The following is a 15,437-nucleotide window of genomic DNA, read 5'->3' on the forward strand; positions in this document are numbered from 1 at the left end:
AAAAAAAAAAAAGAAAAGAAAAAAAAAACATGGGACAAACGAATCGTCACCATCGATCGCCTTCTTTTGTTTGCTGTCCAATGTTTTTTTTTTTTTTCTCTTTGGGTTGGGCTACTCAGATAAGGTGCAGGGCTAAAGATTCAAGTAAGGCCGCCAGATCTCTTTTTTTCGGCCTAATTGATGTTCCAACCATGCAAACTCGCTTTTTGTCGGACCGGAGCGGCGTCTACAGATGTGCTAATCAGGCTATCTGGGTTCTGCATGCCTGTCAGTGCCTGGAAGCCACTGCGGGATTGACTTTTTAAGTCGATGCCAAATTGTTGTATTTCAACCCGTAAACAGTCGAGCGTGCTCGGCAGGATGCAGTTCATCAGGGGTGATAGCTTTTGACAAAAACAGCCCTCAGCCCTCTTTCTTGTGTGGCTGTCCGTCTGTCTCAGCGCCACCTTTTCGGTGATATAGTGCTACTGTAATTTATTTAATTATCTTAAACAAGGCATCAGAGGTCAAGAAAATGAAAATACGGAAATCGGCAGATTATATACATGACTACATCTCCAATAGCCTTTCCAAGGCCGCAGTCAATTCTCCCTCCTCGTACCTCCTCACGCCACATGCATCCCTAGATGTATCCAACCGTCCCTTGACCTTGACGCACACAATCCCCATATCTCCTAGGGCCGCCTCGTCCACAACGGGGGCCAATTCAGCTGTTGCACTCTGCGCAAGCCTGCCGCCTTCCTCACTATCCAAGTACACGAGGTGCGTGACATATCTCCTCGCATCCCTCTCCCCGCCCTCACCCCCAGACGCGGCCCTTGCCAAGGCGACCACGAAATCGACCGCGGTCATGGGATCTTCCTTGGGCCCCGTCTCTCGGTCGACAGAGCTGTTCAGGATTAGGACCTTGGTGGCCGCCGCACCCCCACCCCCTACAATCGCCGCCCCGACGCCCCTGAGGATCAGGCTCGGGATGATGCTCGTGTACAGGCTGCCTATGGAGTAGACGATGGCCTCGGCTCCACGCAGCGCCGCCAACACCTTTGGGTTGGCTACGGGCCAGATCTCGTGTCCGTAGGGGTTGATGTACCAGACGCGCCCGATCCGCGCCGGCAGGTCCTCCTCGTCGTCCTTGCTGAAGCTGATGTTGTGCGACCGCAGCACCGGCAAAGAGCCGGGTAGCGTTGCGTCTTCGGTGTTGAGTGCCTCGGCTGCAGCGGCGAGACGGGCCATGGCTGCTGGGCCGGTCGGTTCGATGCCTTGTTGTGGATGTCGCATTGCTGCTGCTGGGCTTAGCGAGTTAGTATCAGCAGCAGCCGCCGCCGCCGCCGCCATGGAGTCCGGCACGGCTGTCGGCGCCGAGGGATGCGATATGGCGACTTGGCCTGTTAGCACCGTGCCGTCTGCAAGTGAGGCTGCGATGTGGTGAGTAAAGTTGGAGTTGATGGCTGGTAGCACCGAAACCGTCGTAGGGATGCTACATATCATGGCCAGCAGATAGATTGCCGCCTCAAAAGACCCCGAGAACAACCGTGCCCTGCATGACCATGTCAGTATGCAGTAGACGTCCCAGTTATGATTTGTAGCAGCCTCATCCCAGTAGCCAGCCGCACAGGACGAAGCAGTGATGCCAGGAGCCACGAACGCAAAAAAAAAAAAAAAAAAAAGCTCACCCAGTAAGAAACATGTTTCCCACGCTAGCTTTGGAAAAGTTAAAGAGCGAGGTCGGTCGAGACCGCTTGACAACCTCAAGATTGAGCGTGTTCAGCACGGAACGAATAAGCTCCCTCTTGGGGCTTGAGATGAAGGTCCACAGGATGTGGTTCCCCTCGACGATGTCTAGCCATTCCAACTTGGCCCTGCCCGGGTCTGCAGACAGTCTATGTTCAAACAGTGCCCTGAGGGCCGTGTTCTCTTCATTCTCTTGATTTGGAATGAGACGTACGAGTCGACCTTTTGTTATAAGAGAGTTAGGATTCGTTTCTCCTCATCAGCACATGCATCGTCCGAAAGGCTGAAATGAAATGAGGTGTAAAATGACTCACTTCTTATATCGCCGACGCCTGGGCATAGACGGTCGTTAGCACATGGACTCATATAGTTTAACAGGTACGATTGTGATATTGCGATGATGGATATTAAAAAAAAAATACGATAAAATAAAAACAAAAAAAAACAAATAAGTAAACAAACTTACTTGGTCCTCCCAACACACGAATCAACTCAGACGAGCTTCCGCCATTGTCGCTGATGGGAATGACGTATGTGAGCGGGCACCCGCGCCGCTCGACGATCCTGTTGAAAACGTCCACCAGAAAGTTGGCCGCCGTGCCTCCCGAGAACACCACAATGCCGTCCTTTTTGAAGTCCAGGGCGACCGGGGAGCTCAGTCCCGATTGGATCGGCTGGCCCCGAGCGTCGAGCAGCCCGCTTCGGGAGGCGTACGGCACATTCATTGGCTGTTATTTTATTTTGTTATTGCTTGTATTGTATCGGGTTACTGCTTGCTTCTCTTTCTTTCTTCTTTTTCTTTTTTGGGTCCTTGCTTGTTTTTTTTTTTTTTTTTTTTTTTTTTTTTTTTTTTTTTTTTTTTTGGTAGGCGGGGCGTTCTGCTTTTTGGCAACAGAATGGGGGATGGTTTGTTTTGTTGCTTGTTTTGGACGTCAACAAAACAATCACTTTGTGTTTAGCTTCCTCAAATTTTATATGTCGCTCTCAACGTGGGCTGCCTAGTTCATATTATTAGCTGAGTACTCATCAAACTCCCTCTTTGAAGGTATCAAACTTGTCATTATCTTATTTTGTAGCGAGTGGAAATTGAGATTCAATATAGCCACGATGGCCAAAAAAAAAAAAAAAAACCGTGTCTCGTGCACTGTCATTCATTTCTTTTTGCCAAGTCGCCGAGGGGATGAGTCTTGATCTTTGTTATCCGTATTTTTGCAAACGCCGCGTTTTTGCAAGAGGATCTTGCACGCGCTTTGGGTGACAGACACTACGCAGTAGCTTCCAAGCTGCCCTTGACTAGCGCGCGCTTGGTTGTCTTGTAGTCACCAATCTGTCAAAATAATTGACAGATAAACCACGTTTCATACCTAGCTTATCTCATCAAGGCTTTCACGATCAGAGAAACGGACTGTGCCCAAAATGGGTGTCAATATCAATACCCAAGATATGAATGCTGTAGACAAGTAACACCCAGCGCCCCAAACACCTCCAACCGATTCCTTGTATTGCCGCCTTCACATGCTCACGTCCTGACTGTCATCCCCAATTACCTTTCCTTGCTAGGATCGATCTTGACAAATGAAGCAGACCAAAGACGCTCAATAACCAACACCTGCGCGAGTCCAAAGGTACATATTGAAAACCCTCAGATTCCGAGAACACGCGTGTAACCGTGAGCCATATAAAACATGAATATCCCGATGACTGGTGTAGCAGCCGCCAATGCTTGAAACAAGGCGGTTCTCCAACTCGATTCAATCCCACCACAACTAGACCACCCCCTGAGCTTGAAGCAGAAGCCAGTCCCAATCCATTGGAAAGAAAGTTTTGGAAAAGAAAGTTCTGCAAACAATACCCCCGATTCCCATCAATCCTGGTCATGGCTCCAAAGTCCATTACCCAACCCTTCGCACAGACTGTCCTCCTTCCCGCAAGTACTGTAGGATACAAGCATTGAAATGCAGTAACCTACGAGCCACGGGCGATAACCAAAGAAGCCGAAGTCAAATGCGCATTCGTCCCCAGAGAGCGCAAACCACTCGAATCAACACCGCAGGCGATGCCACGTTCGACAGTCCCATCATCAAATACAAGAAATTCCTACCCAGACAAACCCAAGAGATGAGATGATCTGCAATAATTGATTTTAAGCACGAGAAATCTTTTTTTTTGTTAGCAAAAAAAGAATGCAGTTCAGAGAAACGCAGAGATTATGAGAATCAAGTGCAAAAAAGGAACCGGTCAAAACTGGGATAACAGCGAGATTAAATAGGTTATATAGTACCAAAACTCTATACGAGAAAACGCCGTTGTCCCGAGGGACAGTCATCGCAGGTCGTATCATTGAGAGTAGTACATCATTCCAGGTGCTGTTTGAGGGTAGTAGAATCCATCGGGGCTCGGCGCCATCATTCCTGGCATGCCGACCGGAACGTATGGCTGACCACCGTAGGGAGGATAGTTGTTAACTGCAGGAAGTTGCGAAGCGTCGTAGAAGTAAAATGTGCCGTTCACTTCTTGTGTGATAAGGTTGGGATTTGAACCTGGCTGTCCGTTGGGCTGAGCAACTTCGCCTTGAGGCGCACCATGGGCCATGTTTGGCATACCCATTGGCTGCTGCTGTTGAACACCTGGTACAAACGCAGGCGCGGTTGCGGATGGTGGCATGCCACCTGCGTACTGCTGTGGGGGAGGATAGTAGTAGCCCTGCTGCGGTGGCATCATATTGTAAGGCTGAGGAGCTCCGTAGTAGTTTTGCTGGGGATAAGCATTCGGCTGGAATGGAGCGGCATGGATCGCCCGCTCTGGTATCTGGGAAAGTGGCGTGCCGGTGCTGGCGTGCGGAGGATGAGAGGGGCGACGATGGTGTGTATCCTGGGGCACATTCGAGACCTGCACAGGAACTTGCTGGTGGAATGCCTGCTGGAACGATTGCGGCGTGTTCCCGGACAAGGTAGGCGACTCGATGGTCTCGACAGAAACCGTCTTCTGCGGCCTTGGCTGGTGCATCGGAAGTTGTGCAGGCCTGCTCTCTTGGAAGTTGGGTTTCTGAGGGAGGGGGTGTGTCTGCGGCTGCGGAAGATCAGTGATAGATGCCTCTGCGCCCAGCATAGGATGCTCGCCATTGTATGCTGGTGCTGTGGGACCAACGTTGCTGGCGTAAGGTGCCTGGCCCTGAGGCAAGTTTTGTTGCTCAAAGGAAGGAGCAGCAGGAGGCAACCGGACAACAGGGGGCCTGCCTGTGTCAATCGGCAGAGGAGGCCTAGACATCGTCGAGCCTGTGGGAGAGAGGACATGGTCGCGAGGCATGTCAAAGTTTATCGACGACCGCCTGCTCATCGCAACACTAGGCGAGTATACGCTGCCGTAGTAACTGCCACCGCCGCCGTAGATGCTTGTCCTTCGAGAGAATCCACCTACTGAACCAAAAACAGAGCGAGGTTTCCCACGTACTCGCTGCTGCTGGTTAGGCCGCATTGCCCGGGGAATGAAGATAAACGACCTGTCCGAGGCGGGATAGACATATCGAGGCGGGTTGTGGGGAAGAGATATCCGAACCGGCTTGTCACGCCGGAGAGGAGGCCGATGATCGGGAAGCTTTGTGTACTGCTTCACTGCGAGGCCCGTGATGATGGTAGGTTGCTTCAGAGGCGGGAAGAACACGCGGACCTGGGCGTTTCCAATATGCTTCTCTGTCGAGAGAGTGCGGTTGATCGGTTCGGTACTTGCCAGCCGACGAGGAATGACGCCATTGCCGTTTGCGGGGCCCTCATTGTGCGCAACGTACTGCATGTGCCTCGGGCTTTGCATAGGCAAATTCTCCTTGACGACCGTCTCGTGCATATCGTGGGACCATGGTGCATTTGTCGTGGGGTCGGCCGCATTGTTGATGTGTGCATGGGGAGCAAAGGCGAGATGACCGCCAAATCCACCTCGACCCCGACCACCACGTCCACCTCCGCGATTGAACGGACGAAATCCATTGGCAGACGGACCCGCGCCTCTGTGGTCGTGCATGAAGAAAGCACCCCTGTTAGGCACAAAGGCAGGATCCTCATCCCTCTTTTTCCTGTATTCATCGTGCTCGCGACGGCGACGCTCAAAGGGGGCTTCGACGCTGGCGTTAGGAGTTAATTTTACAGTCGAAGCCGAAGCAGAGCTGACAACAATTGGCGCTGCGGTCTTTGTAGGAGACTCCTGGTGGAGGTCATCAAAGTTGATTTCCTCAACCGGAGCAGCCGAATCTGTGAGAGACAGCCCATTCAGCATGATCTCTGTGTCAGTCATGACAGGCTTGACGGCCTTTTTGGCATCTTCAGAATTTTTTCCACGTCCAGCCCTTGTGATGCCATTCGTCGTTGTCTTGCGGCCGTCCACTGTAGGCGATGCATCATCGACATTGCTGGTATCGCTATCATTGGCGGCATCGTGATCATCGCTGGCCAGAGACCCTTCGGTCAGCGAGTCGTCGTCTAGGATGTCGACATCGTCCTCGCCCTCGTCCTCGACACGGCGACGCTGGCCTGCAAGTCTCCTTCGGCGGGGAGCAGCAGCCATGATGGGCAAGTCAGTCGGATGATACCTTGGTTGGGAGGACCAAGGTCGATGGTCGGGTTTTGCAACCTAGTCGCGGAAGCGGCGCAGAGCTATGGATCGTCTGCCGAGCTTTTCAGATCATAAGCTCATCCGGTAAATGTTGGGCACGTTGACTGGATTTACGGTTCGCCGACGAGGGCAAATGATCGACCGCCCTGCGGTTCCGGGAGGGATGGGGGCAGAACGGAGAGGAAAGAAAGAAAGAAAGCAAAGTAGAATAAAATAAAAAATAGAAAAAAATAAATCGCGGGATTGACAAGACAGCGATCAATCAATACGACTAATGGTCAGAATTAGAGAAAAAAAAAAAAGAAGGCAGGGCGGCGATTGCGGAGCCCAGCGACCCTCGGAATCAAGGGCTGGAAAACAAAGCGGAAGCCAGACTAACGAAAGCCTTGCTTGAACTCAGCTGCAACAGCGCGAGTTTTGCGATTGTCGATGGAGTTGCTCGTCGACTCGAGGAACAGCGAGGACGTTGTGGTGGTGGTGGCGAGTGGATTTTTTTTTGTGATGGGATGGACAGTTTGGGTTGGACTCGGGAATCTTGGGGCCAGCCAAAATGGGGTCCGCTATTGGGGGTGGTGGCCGACCAGGCAGTTGGCGGCGGTTACTCCAGTCACGGCACGCATTGTTCAACCTCACATTTCGCATTTGCTTGCAACGAATTTTATCTCTGGTGCGCAATGGGCGCGCCTTCTTTGGGGGTTTGAAATCATTTTGTACCTATTTATTTGTTTATTTCTGTGGCAGGTGTCAGCCACGAACAGGTCAAAAAATTGATGAATTTAGTCAATTCTTTCTAAATTTTTTATTTACATCACAGATGACTGTGTGGCGGGAGTACTAAAAGCTGCACCCAAAAAAACCCCAGACATGTTTCTTTGAACACTAAGTAGTACCTCAGCATGACAAGCATGAGTGCTCTCTGACCCCAAAACCATTTTGAACTCTGGAGCCTCACCCGCAGAGCACAGTACAGAGCATGGGATCAAACTGTACGTAGAACAGTCCAGACACTCTGGAGTTTGCATGGCATCGACATTAAAATGGGGCTCCAGCTGGATTTCGATCCAATTGGCAGAGCTTCTCATGAGGGTAACAAATCAATGCGCAACACGACTGCCCAACCAATACTGGGTATTTATTACCTTACCTACCTACCTCGAGAAACTCATCTAAGAGCCTCTACCAAATTGAAAAGGCCCCTCAAATGTCTCGTCTCAGCGAGTTGAAACAAACAATGGTTCATTGGCTGGTGATTTCTTTTCAGTCAGCCATGCAGCCGTGGTGATCAGGTACCGACCAAGGTACCTAGGTACCTATATGAGGTACTTGGATGGAGATATTCTTCTACTCCGTATCTACAAATTGTTAGTGCTATTTTTTTTTTAAACCCAGCTCAAAGCCGCCAACAAAATCACGGGCGACCAACAACACGAACTTTGCCAGCGAACAACACACGCACAACCCAACCCTTCCTTGCCAAGCCCACGTGAAAATTTTACCGCAACTACAGACGATACACACCCGTTCTCGTGCCAGCATGTCAACCTTGCCTGGGTACCTAGATTATTCCCCGGACTAAGTCTAGTGTTATCACCAGTTGGCTGGACGATTACAGAAGCCTCCCTAAACATAACTCCAGTCTTACACATTACGCACCGAGATTGACCATTCATGTCAGGTACATGTGTTGATTTAACAACCTTGTGGTATGCTTGTCACTCTTTGGAAGTGGAATTAATTGAAACTGCACTCACTGCAGCCTCGGATTGGCGAAACAGAAATTACCGAATAGAAACAAGCCTAGCATTCATTCATTCAGACACGACTGTATCTCTAGGAGTCGTCTCTTTAGTACATTGTACTAAGGCTTTCTTATCTGCTCCTGGCAACGCACCCAAAGCGCCGGTGCCCAAAGTCCCAGATCTATATCGTATTGTTATCTTGTCAGCAATCCGAAATGGCAAAACGTACCGCGCACAACAGCCACTCTTGGACTTACCGCATAGACTGATCTCAGGAAAGGAACGCCAAGGACATCAAACTCATTATTGCCCCTTGACTGGACAACGCCAAAGAACATTTCGTCGCCGGCTGGCGAAAACATGTACTCCGAAGTTGCAACGCTAAATTCCATCTCACCTACTGCCACGCGCAGCTCCGGCATGCCTTGTGTCTGGGCACTACCGGGAATCAACCATCCCTGGTGTGGCCTGCTGTACCTGGCACCCTCAATTTTCTTGTAAAAAGCCTCACAGGCCTTGTCGCTGAGGAGGATGAGGGGTGTGGAGCTGTCGGCCACCGCCATGTTGCCGGAGCGCGACATTCTATCGCCGTCGATGGTCGTGCTGGCCGACGGGAACATCCACATGCCTTTGTCACTATCCACATTTGCCCAGGAGACTTCGCAGTGCATCATGTCCTCGTCCACGAATCCAAAAGTGCAGAACGACCCTTGTTTGCCTCCTTCGGTTGGCCCGCACAAGGCTGTCGTAAAGAACTGCGCATCCTCAGGTAAGATCTTTGCCTCGGCCATCTTGGCCACGAACGATGTCTGAGGGTCGTTGACGCCGTTCCTCTGAATATATCTGGTCTGTGGGATTGAGAGGCCCAGAGTACCGTCGGCCACCATCCTCTCGGTAGACGTGCCACCAACAACCTTGCCCAGCCCCACGAGCTGGTCCGGAACCTCTAGGCCGCCCACCGCCACAGTGTCCGTGCCGACCTCGCCGGAGATGGAGCTGCCATCGGGTCGCTTCATGACCCATGTCTTGTCGTTTTGACAACTAAAAGACGACGATTTCCATGCGTCAAAGTTGGTGCGGTTGACGCCGCGGCTGGAACCTGAAGAGAAGACCTAGTAGAATGACAAACATACTGTCAGAATCACCGAGGGATGTCACTTATTTACTATCGGGGTAGCAAGTTCATTTGTACCCAAATATCTGAAGAGCCCGTGTCCAGCTGCAGCTCGAGCTTCTGTGCCGGACTGCCGATCTTGACCTCGCAGAGGTACAGCGACTCGTTTTGGATATCATCGGCAGTGACTTGTCCACCATATCCACCTTCGACCTCACTTTTGCGTGCCAGGACCTTCTCCATGTGCGCGCGGCCGCCAAGCGCGACCGTGGATCCGGCCATGCCACGTTGAAACATCCTGTTGATGTATCCATAGGGTCCTGGCTGGGTTGGCTGGAAACCGTATCGGGCCATAAGGTTGACATAGGATTTGGTCCCGCTCGGTTTGTACCTTTCGTTGTACTTGATGGGGATTTTGCAGAGGCCCATCTCCTCCTTGACTGAGGGCTGTGTTTGTTCGATTGAGCCCATTGCGAAGAATATAAGCGATTGTGTTGGATAATGCAGGTCGTGGCGTGTTTAGCTGGATATAGTTACCACCAAAAAGTTCGTTTGAATAGAAATGGATAAGCAGGCGTATGGTTATAGAAAGCCAACGTTTTGTACGCCTTTAATAATTTCAGCTGTCATATAGCTGCAACTAGCGCACCGGCCGCATGTGACGTATAGACAAGCTGGGATGTTGTTTTGCAATCACCTAAACTTCAATCTCCAAACAGCCCGTGCAAAAAAACCAAAGACAAAAGCGCCTTGCGTTGCAGGCTGGAAACAGGGGGACGATAGTCACTGCTTTTGCCGCCACCCGCTGTGCGTTCAGTTGGCAGGTGACGCAACACCCGAGGAAGAATTTGGCTTTGGACTCAAAGTTGGGACCAGTGAGCAGCATGTAAGTCTGGCAGTTTTGAATAGACTTGTACGTGAGGATAGCAGGTCGTTATGAGCGGTCTGTGAATTTTTGTTGAACCGCCGTGCCAAAAAAATAGACTAGGGGGAAAAAGACCCCGACGTCCAAAAGGTTCAAGGCTAACAGAGGTGGCGAAACGGGAGGACCCGGCGACATGCAGGGCACGCAATTTCCTGTCAGGACGAATTTGAATGACATGTACAATGTCGGACAAAAATGGGATCCCACGGGTTGGGCTTTTTGTCCCTTGAATTGGCTATCACTTAGCTCACTTGGCCAGTGCTACCTTTCCAAAGTTGAAGCCGCGAACGCCACTACTTATCCAACATTCCTCCCCTTCGACGAGAGACGAAGCTTCAACAGATTCTTCGACGCAAAGCCCTCTGCGAAGTTGTGTTAGCAGCCACCGAATTATGTTTAGCATAGATTTAAACAGCCCGAACAGGAGGGGGGAAAAACCACAATGCGAGCACACATATTTAAATAGAAATTTGGGGCGACGAACCTCTCAAGAGCCCACCTCCTCGTAGTGCCATCCTGCCCGCCGCCCTGTTCTCGACTAAACCGAGTCGGCACAGGAGGAGTGACCCATCGACCGTTTCTCCAAAAGTACGGTGTCGCCAAGCTACCCTCCATGATGCTGCCGTCGCTGGTATTGACAAGAAGGACCTCTGCGGTGTCTGTAGCCCCAATGCCCATCCTCTGTCTGGCGGAATTGTACATGTCACGTTTGGTCGTCTTATAGTGGGTGTACTCGGATGGAGGAGTCTGATCCAGATCCACGACGATCTTGTAGGTGGGGGATTTGACCACACCTCCCTCAAAAGCTCCCTGACCAGGCGGCGGTAGCGACGGTGGGAGCAAGTTGGACAGAGACTGCTCGGGAACCTGCCCTGCCTCATGTCCGAATTGGCCGGCTTTTGAGAGAGTCACCTTGACTCGGAGTGGGTGGTCGCCCACTTCAGGCAAGCCAAGGATGAAAGCCTCTAGGCGCGCAAGACCCGCATCACCGTCGATTGCTGCTATGGCATCTGTCCATCCAAAGTAGGTGGCTGCTCTTAGCATGCGGTCACGGTGGTAGTCCAACATGTATAAAGGCGATGACTTGGAGGCATTCCATCCCCAGTCCAGGCCCTTGGTTCCGGTGCCAGGGACCCCTGACAGCTTGGGGTCGTAGCGAAGGGAAGTGAACAATTCAAATTCGGGCTCAGTCATTTTTGAGGGTTGCTTCAATCAGGGTTATGACTGCAGGTAGAACAATAGCTTTTGTATTTTCTCTCATTTAATGATGCACCTCATCTGTCTTATATGTTTTTATTCAAGGAGTCATGATCACATCTCCACTTTTAAGACAGTAATCGCCGCGTTGTTCCCAATATTAGAATTGTTCCGATCTCCTTGCTCCGAAATCGCCGAAGATATGTCCTGCTAATTAATTCCTTTAGTGGTCCGTGCCACTAATTCTAGGTACGTCAGTTTGCGCCGCCGCGAAAAAAAAGCCCCAATTTTATGCCCTGCTCTTATTCTGGAGCTCTTGGTTAGCTGACGAAAGCCAATCAGCGAGTTTTTTTTTCATTGGCTTGATTCGGTCATTGACGTGGATAGCTGCTGGTTCGACTGCATGAAATTTTGCAGATGGTTCGAGCTACCACCAACCACGACGGCATCTTATTTTTCCTCCCTTATCAAACCACCACTCATTCCTTGGTCAAAGTAACTATCCGACGCATCCTCGCTCCACTACGAGGCTTCCTTTAATTGTTTTGTTTATCCACCCACAAGTCATTTTGTGTCTTTATTTTCAACTACTTAATTAGTTTCTCAAGGGCCGCCAGCACAGCCTACTAACGAAACATGTCGAGCCAATTCCCTCCGATCCCTCCCATCAAGCCTACGCCGGTCGTCGCAATTCCCTCGGAGCCTGGGTTGTGGGATAGGATATCAACATGGGCGTCCGAGAACAAGGCTGCCGTCTACACGATCGCGGGTGTGTCAGTTCTGGTGACGGGAGCTGGAATTTACTACATAAATAGCGGTCCTGTATGTTGTGAAGCTTCTCGGGCTGCCGGCGCATCCGTCTGCTCGAGCTTGTATGCAACTTTGCAAAGTCGACCATTTACTAATCATCCGCAAATCAACAGAGCTCCAAGGGCGATTCGTCGAGACCAAGCAAAAAGGAGCGAAGGAAGCGCAAAGAGGCGGAAAAGAAGGCCTCTGCCGAAAAGGATGCACAGCCTGCCCAAACCGGTTCATCAACACCGCAAGCCGCGTCTGTCTCTACCAACGACGAGGACCTTTTGGATATAAGTGAGGCCGATATCGAAGCCCTGTCGCCCGAGGAGCGCAAGGCTCGCGCCATCAAGCTCAAGGAGGCTGGCAACAAGTCTTACGGCGCACGCGACTACCCGCGGGCCATCGACCTTTACACCAAGGCCATCCTCTGCAAGCCAGACCCAGTGTACTACTCTAACCGTGCTGCCTGCTACAGCGCGCAGAAGGAATGGGAAAAGGTCGTCGAGGACACCACGGCCGCCATCAACCTGGATCCCGACTACGTCAAGGCCCTGAACCGCCGCGCAGCTGCATACGAGAACATGGACAAGTACAGCGAGTCCCTGCTCGACTACACTGCCAGCTGCATCATCGACGGTTTCAGGAACGACTCCAGCGCCCAGGCTGTCGAGCGGTTGCTGAAGAAGTTTGCCGAGTCCAAGGCTCGCGAGATCATGGGTTCCAAGGAGCCCAAGCTTCCCAGCCCAACCTTTATCGGCAACTACCTCCAGAGCTTCCGGGCAAAGCCCCGTCCTGCTGGTCTCGAGGACACCGTCGACCTTCCCGAGGACTCCGGTAAGGGCCAGCTGCAGCGCGGTCTCGCCGAGCTCGAGAAGAAGACTGGTGACCGTTACGAGGCCGCAGCTGAGGCGTTCGACAAGGCGCTGCAGCTTGGTGATCTTGGAGAGTACGAGGCTCTTGCATACAACATGCGCGGAACCTTCAAGTGCCTGCGTGGTAAGCACGAGGAGGCACTCCAGGATCTTACCAAGTGTGTTGAGCTCGACCCGTCCATGACACAGGGCTACATCAAGCGGGCTAGCATGTACCTCGAGCTTGGTAAGTTAATTTTTATTTCGGCCTCCACAGTCGTTGAAAAGGTATTGACCCCCAGTTTAGGCAAGACGCAAGAGGCTCAGGCCGATTTCGAGACAGCATCAACCCAAAATCCCGAAGACCCTGACATCTACTACCACCGCGCCCAGCTGCACTTTATCCAGGGCGAGTTCCCTGAAGCCGCCAAGGACTACCAAAAGTCCATCGACCTAGACCGTGACTTCATCTTCTCGCACATCCAGCTCGGTGTCACGCAGTACAAGATGGGCTCGATCGCTTCCTCGATGGCGACGTTCCGCCGCTGCGTCAAGAACTTCGAAAAGGTCCCAGAGGTCTATAACTACTTTGGCGAGCTCCTCATGGACCAGAACCGCTTCCCGGACGCCGTCGAGAAGTTCGACACGGCTATCGAGCTGGAGAAGTCGGCCAGGCCCACCGACATGAACGTTCTGCCCTTGATCAACAAGGCTCTCGCGCTGTTCCAGTGGAAGCAGGACTTCAGTGAAGCCGAGAAGCTTTGCGAGAAGGCTCTGATCAGTAAGTTGAAGACTTTGTCAACCACGAACTTACCCGCCATACCACATTTAGTAATTATTTTGCTAACCATTGCACAACAGTTGACCCCGAGTGCGACATTGCCGTCGCCACCATGGCTCAGCTCCAGCTCCAGCAGGGCAAGGTCACCGAAGCCCTCAAGCAGTTTGAGCGCGCCGCCGAGCTGGCCAGGACCGAGGGCGAGCTTGTCAACGCCCTCTCCTACGCTGAGGCGACGAGGACGCAGATCACGGTGCAGGAAAAGTACCCCAAGCTTGCCGCTCGTCTGCAGGGCATGGGACCGGCGGGTGCCATGGGGCGATGAACAGATGATGGGAAAGAATCAAGAAACAAAAAAGAACAAAAAGAGGACACCTCATAGCCTCAGTCTTTTGGTCGCGAGGTGCGCGACTTTGTATGTTAATCAGGTATTTTTGTGTGTACGAGGGTTTATTTTTTTTGTAAAAGTGTTTATGGTTACCGGGAGGAATTGCGAACGTTCGCAACCATGCCCACGCATCCCTTCATAAAAGTATCGAGGCGGATGGTTGTTTTCTTTTTTATTCATCAGGGGCAAGGAAGGGTTTCACTTTCTTTGTTTCTTGATCCTCTACTAAAACATGGTAGCATGTCATCTGCTAGTGCTTGTTACACCGGGTGGTTTTGTCTGGAGAAGCCGTCTCGAGGATTCGGCTGAGGTATTTTGTTTCTTGTCACCTTTGCTTACTTTGGCGGGGATGGAGAAAACACAAAACCAGGTCAAAAGGGCATGGTGGACCTTGTACATATAATATCTTCCTCTCCCACTCTCATCTTTACAAAGCATTTATTGGGATTGGATTCGGTCACGGAAGGATTGCTGCGGCTTTTTTTATTTATTCCACCGACGATCCTCCCAGTAGTCATATCGTTTCTATGTATTATTTCTAGTTTCTTGAGTAATCCCAACACCGACGTGGCTCTTTGAACTTTGAACAATATCTAGAGGTTAAGAAGGCGATGAGTTGTCTGAATGCATGTTGTCTGGTACATGGAGTTGAGTCTTCAATATCCAGTAGCGTATAGACTGTATAGTACATTCCCGGTTTAAAAGTTTCTGAGCAAAAGGAAGAAGGGTAAAAACCGCATGGTTGGGGTTCATGAGATTGCTAGTTTTACAGCCAGATCTCCAAGTGTCTAGGTTGTATAATTGACAAGAGGGACTGTTATTCAGTCGATTTTTGCCCTCGTGGGTTGACACCTGTTAAAAGCTTAGTCTTTCACCGTCTGTGAATGTAATCTTAAGAGCTGGCGCATACCTGTCTATACCTTATTCACGCCAGCTTTTGTTTATTACTTTTAGTTTATTTTTTATACTCATTTCTAGCGTTCTAGCATCAATAATTAATATCTTGGATAATTCGGATGGACAGGGTACTCGATAAATCTTGAAATACACTACCCGTGATTGTGATCTCAAAAGGCATCAGCAGAGTACAGGTAATTGTAGGTGGGTTGCAAATGTAAGGTAGACAATAGTACAAAAAAAAGTAGGTGTGCAATTTTATTGCAACCACCAAGGTGTGAGGTTGACCCTGTTGGGTTGCAATATTTTTGCACAGGTGCTATAGTTAGTGCAAGTTGTAACAATTAATGCAAATGGTCGTTATTGTCCAGGTACATTTAGAGGCCAATCCAATGTCAACGTCCTTCATTAATAAAAGCC

General features: G+C 50.8%; 5 protein-coding genes across 5 annotated transcripts; 1 reads left to right on the plus strand and 4 right to left on the minus strand.

Moving 5' to 3' along the window:
• Positions 1-549: 549 nt before the first annotated feature.
• On the minus strand, positions 550-2,582 carry PgNI_08262 (uncharacterized protein; the record flags this gene model as incomplete). The annotated part of the gene is made up of 4 exons (XM_031128261.1): positions 2,198-2,582; positions 2,046-2,063; positions 1,674-1,953; positions 550-1,537 (listed from the first exon to the last, which is right to left on the minus strand). Exons 1-4 carry the CDS (start codon positions 2,454-2,456, stop codon positions 550-552), a joined length of 1,545 nt encoding a protein of 514 aa, XP_030979111.1. The 5' UTR covers positions 2,457-2,582.
• A 1,486-nt stretch (positions 2,583-4,068) lies between these two features.
• PgNI_08263 (uncharacterized protein) lies at positions 4,069-6,285 on the minus strand (the record flags this gene model as incomplete). Its single annotated transcript, XM_031128262.1, has 1 exon — positions 4,069-6,285. One exon carries the CDS (start codon positions 6,283-6,285, stop codon positions 4,069-4,071), a length of 2,217 nt encoding a protein of 738 aa, XP_030979110.1.
• A 1,755-nt stretch (positions 6,286-8,040) lies between these two features.
• PgNI_08264 (uncharacterized protein) lies at positions 8,041-9,657 on the minus strand (the record flags this gene model as incomplete). Its single annotated transcript, XM_031128263.1, has 3 exons — positions 8,041-8,253; positions 8,330-9,164; positions 9,239-9,657. 3 exons carry the CDS (start codon positions 9,655-9,657, stop codon positions 8,203-8,205), a joined length of 1,305 nt encoding a protein of 434 aa, XP_030979116.1. The 3' UTR covers positions 8,041-8,202.
• Positions 9,658-9,788: 131 nt separating this feature from the next.
• Positions 9,789-11,445, minus strand: PgNI_08265 (uncharacterized protein). Its single transcript, XM_031128264.1, has 2 exons — positions 10,596-11,445; positions 9,789-10,473 (listed from the first exon to the last, which is right to left on the minus strand). Exons 1-2 carry the CDS (start codon positions 11,303-11,305, stop codon positions 10,359-10,361), a joined length of 825 nt encoding a protein of 274 aa, XP_030979114.1. The 5' UTR covers positions 11,306-11,445; the 3' UTR covers positions 9,789-10,358.
• A 336-nt stretch (positions 11,446-11,781) lies between these two features.
• PgNI_08266 (uncharacterized protein) lies at positions 11,782-14,694 on the plus strand. Its single transcript, XM_031128265.1, has 4 exons — positions 11,782-12,130; positions 12,232-13,201; positions 13,262-13,735; positions 13,816-14,694. Exons 1-4 carry the CDS (start codon positions 11,945-11,947, stop codon positions 14,055-14,057), a joined length of 1,872 nt encoding a protein of 623 aa, XP_030979113.1. The 5' UTR covers positions 11,782-11,944; the 3' UTR covers positions 14,058-14,694.
• The last annotated feature ends 743 nt before the right edge of the window (positions 14,695-15,437 follow it).

The sequence above is a fragment of the Pyricularia grisea genome (assembly GCF_004355905.1).
Source record: "Pyricularia grisea strain NI907 chromosome V map unlocalized Pyricularia_grisea_NI907_Scaffold_6, whole genome shotgun sequence".
Classification (NCBI taxonomy): Eukaryota; Fungi; Ascomycota; class Sordariomycetes; order Magnaporthales; family Pyriculariaceae; genus Pyricularia; species Pyricularia grisea.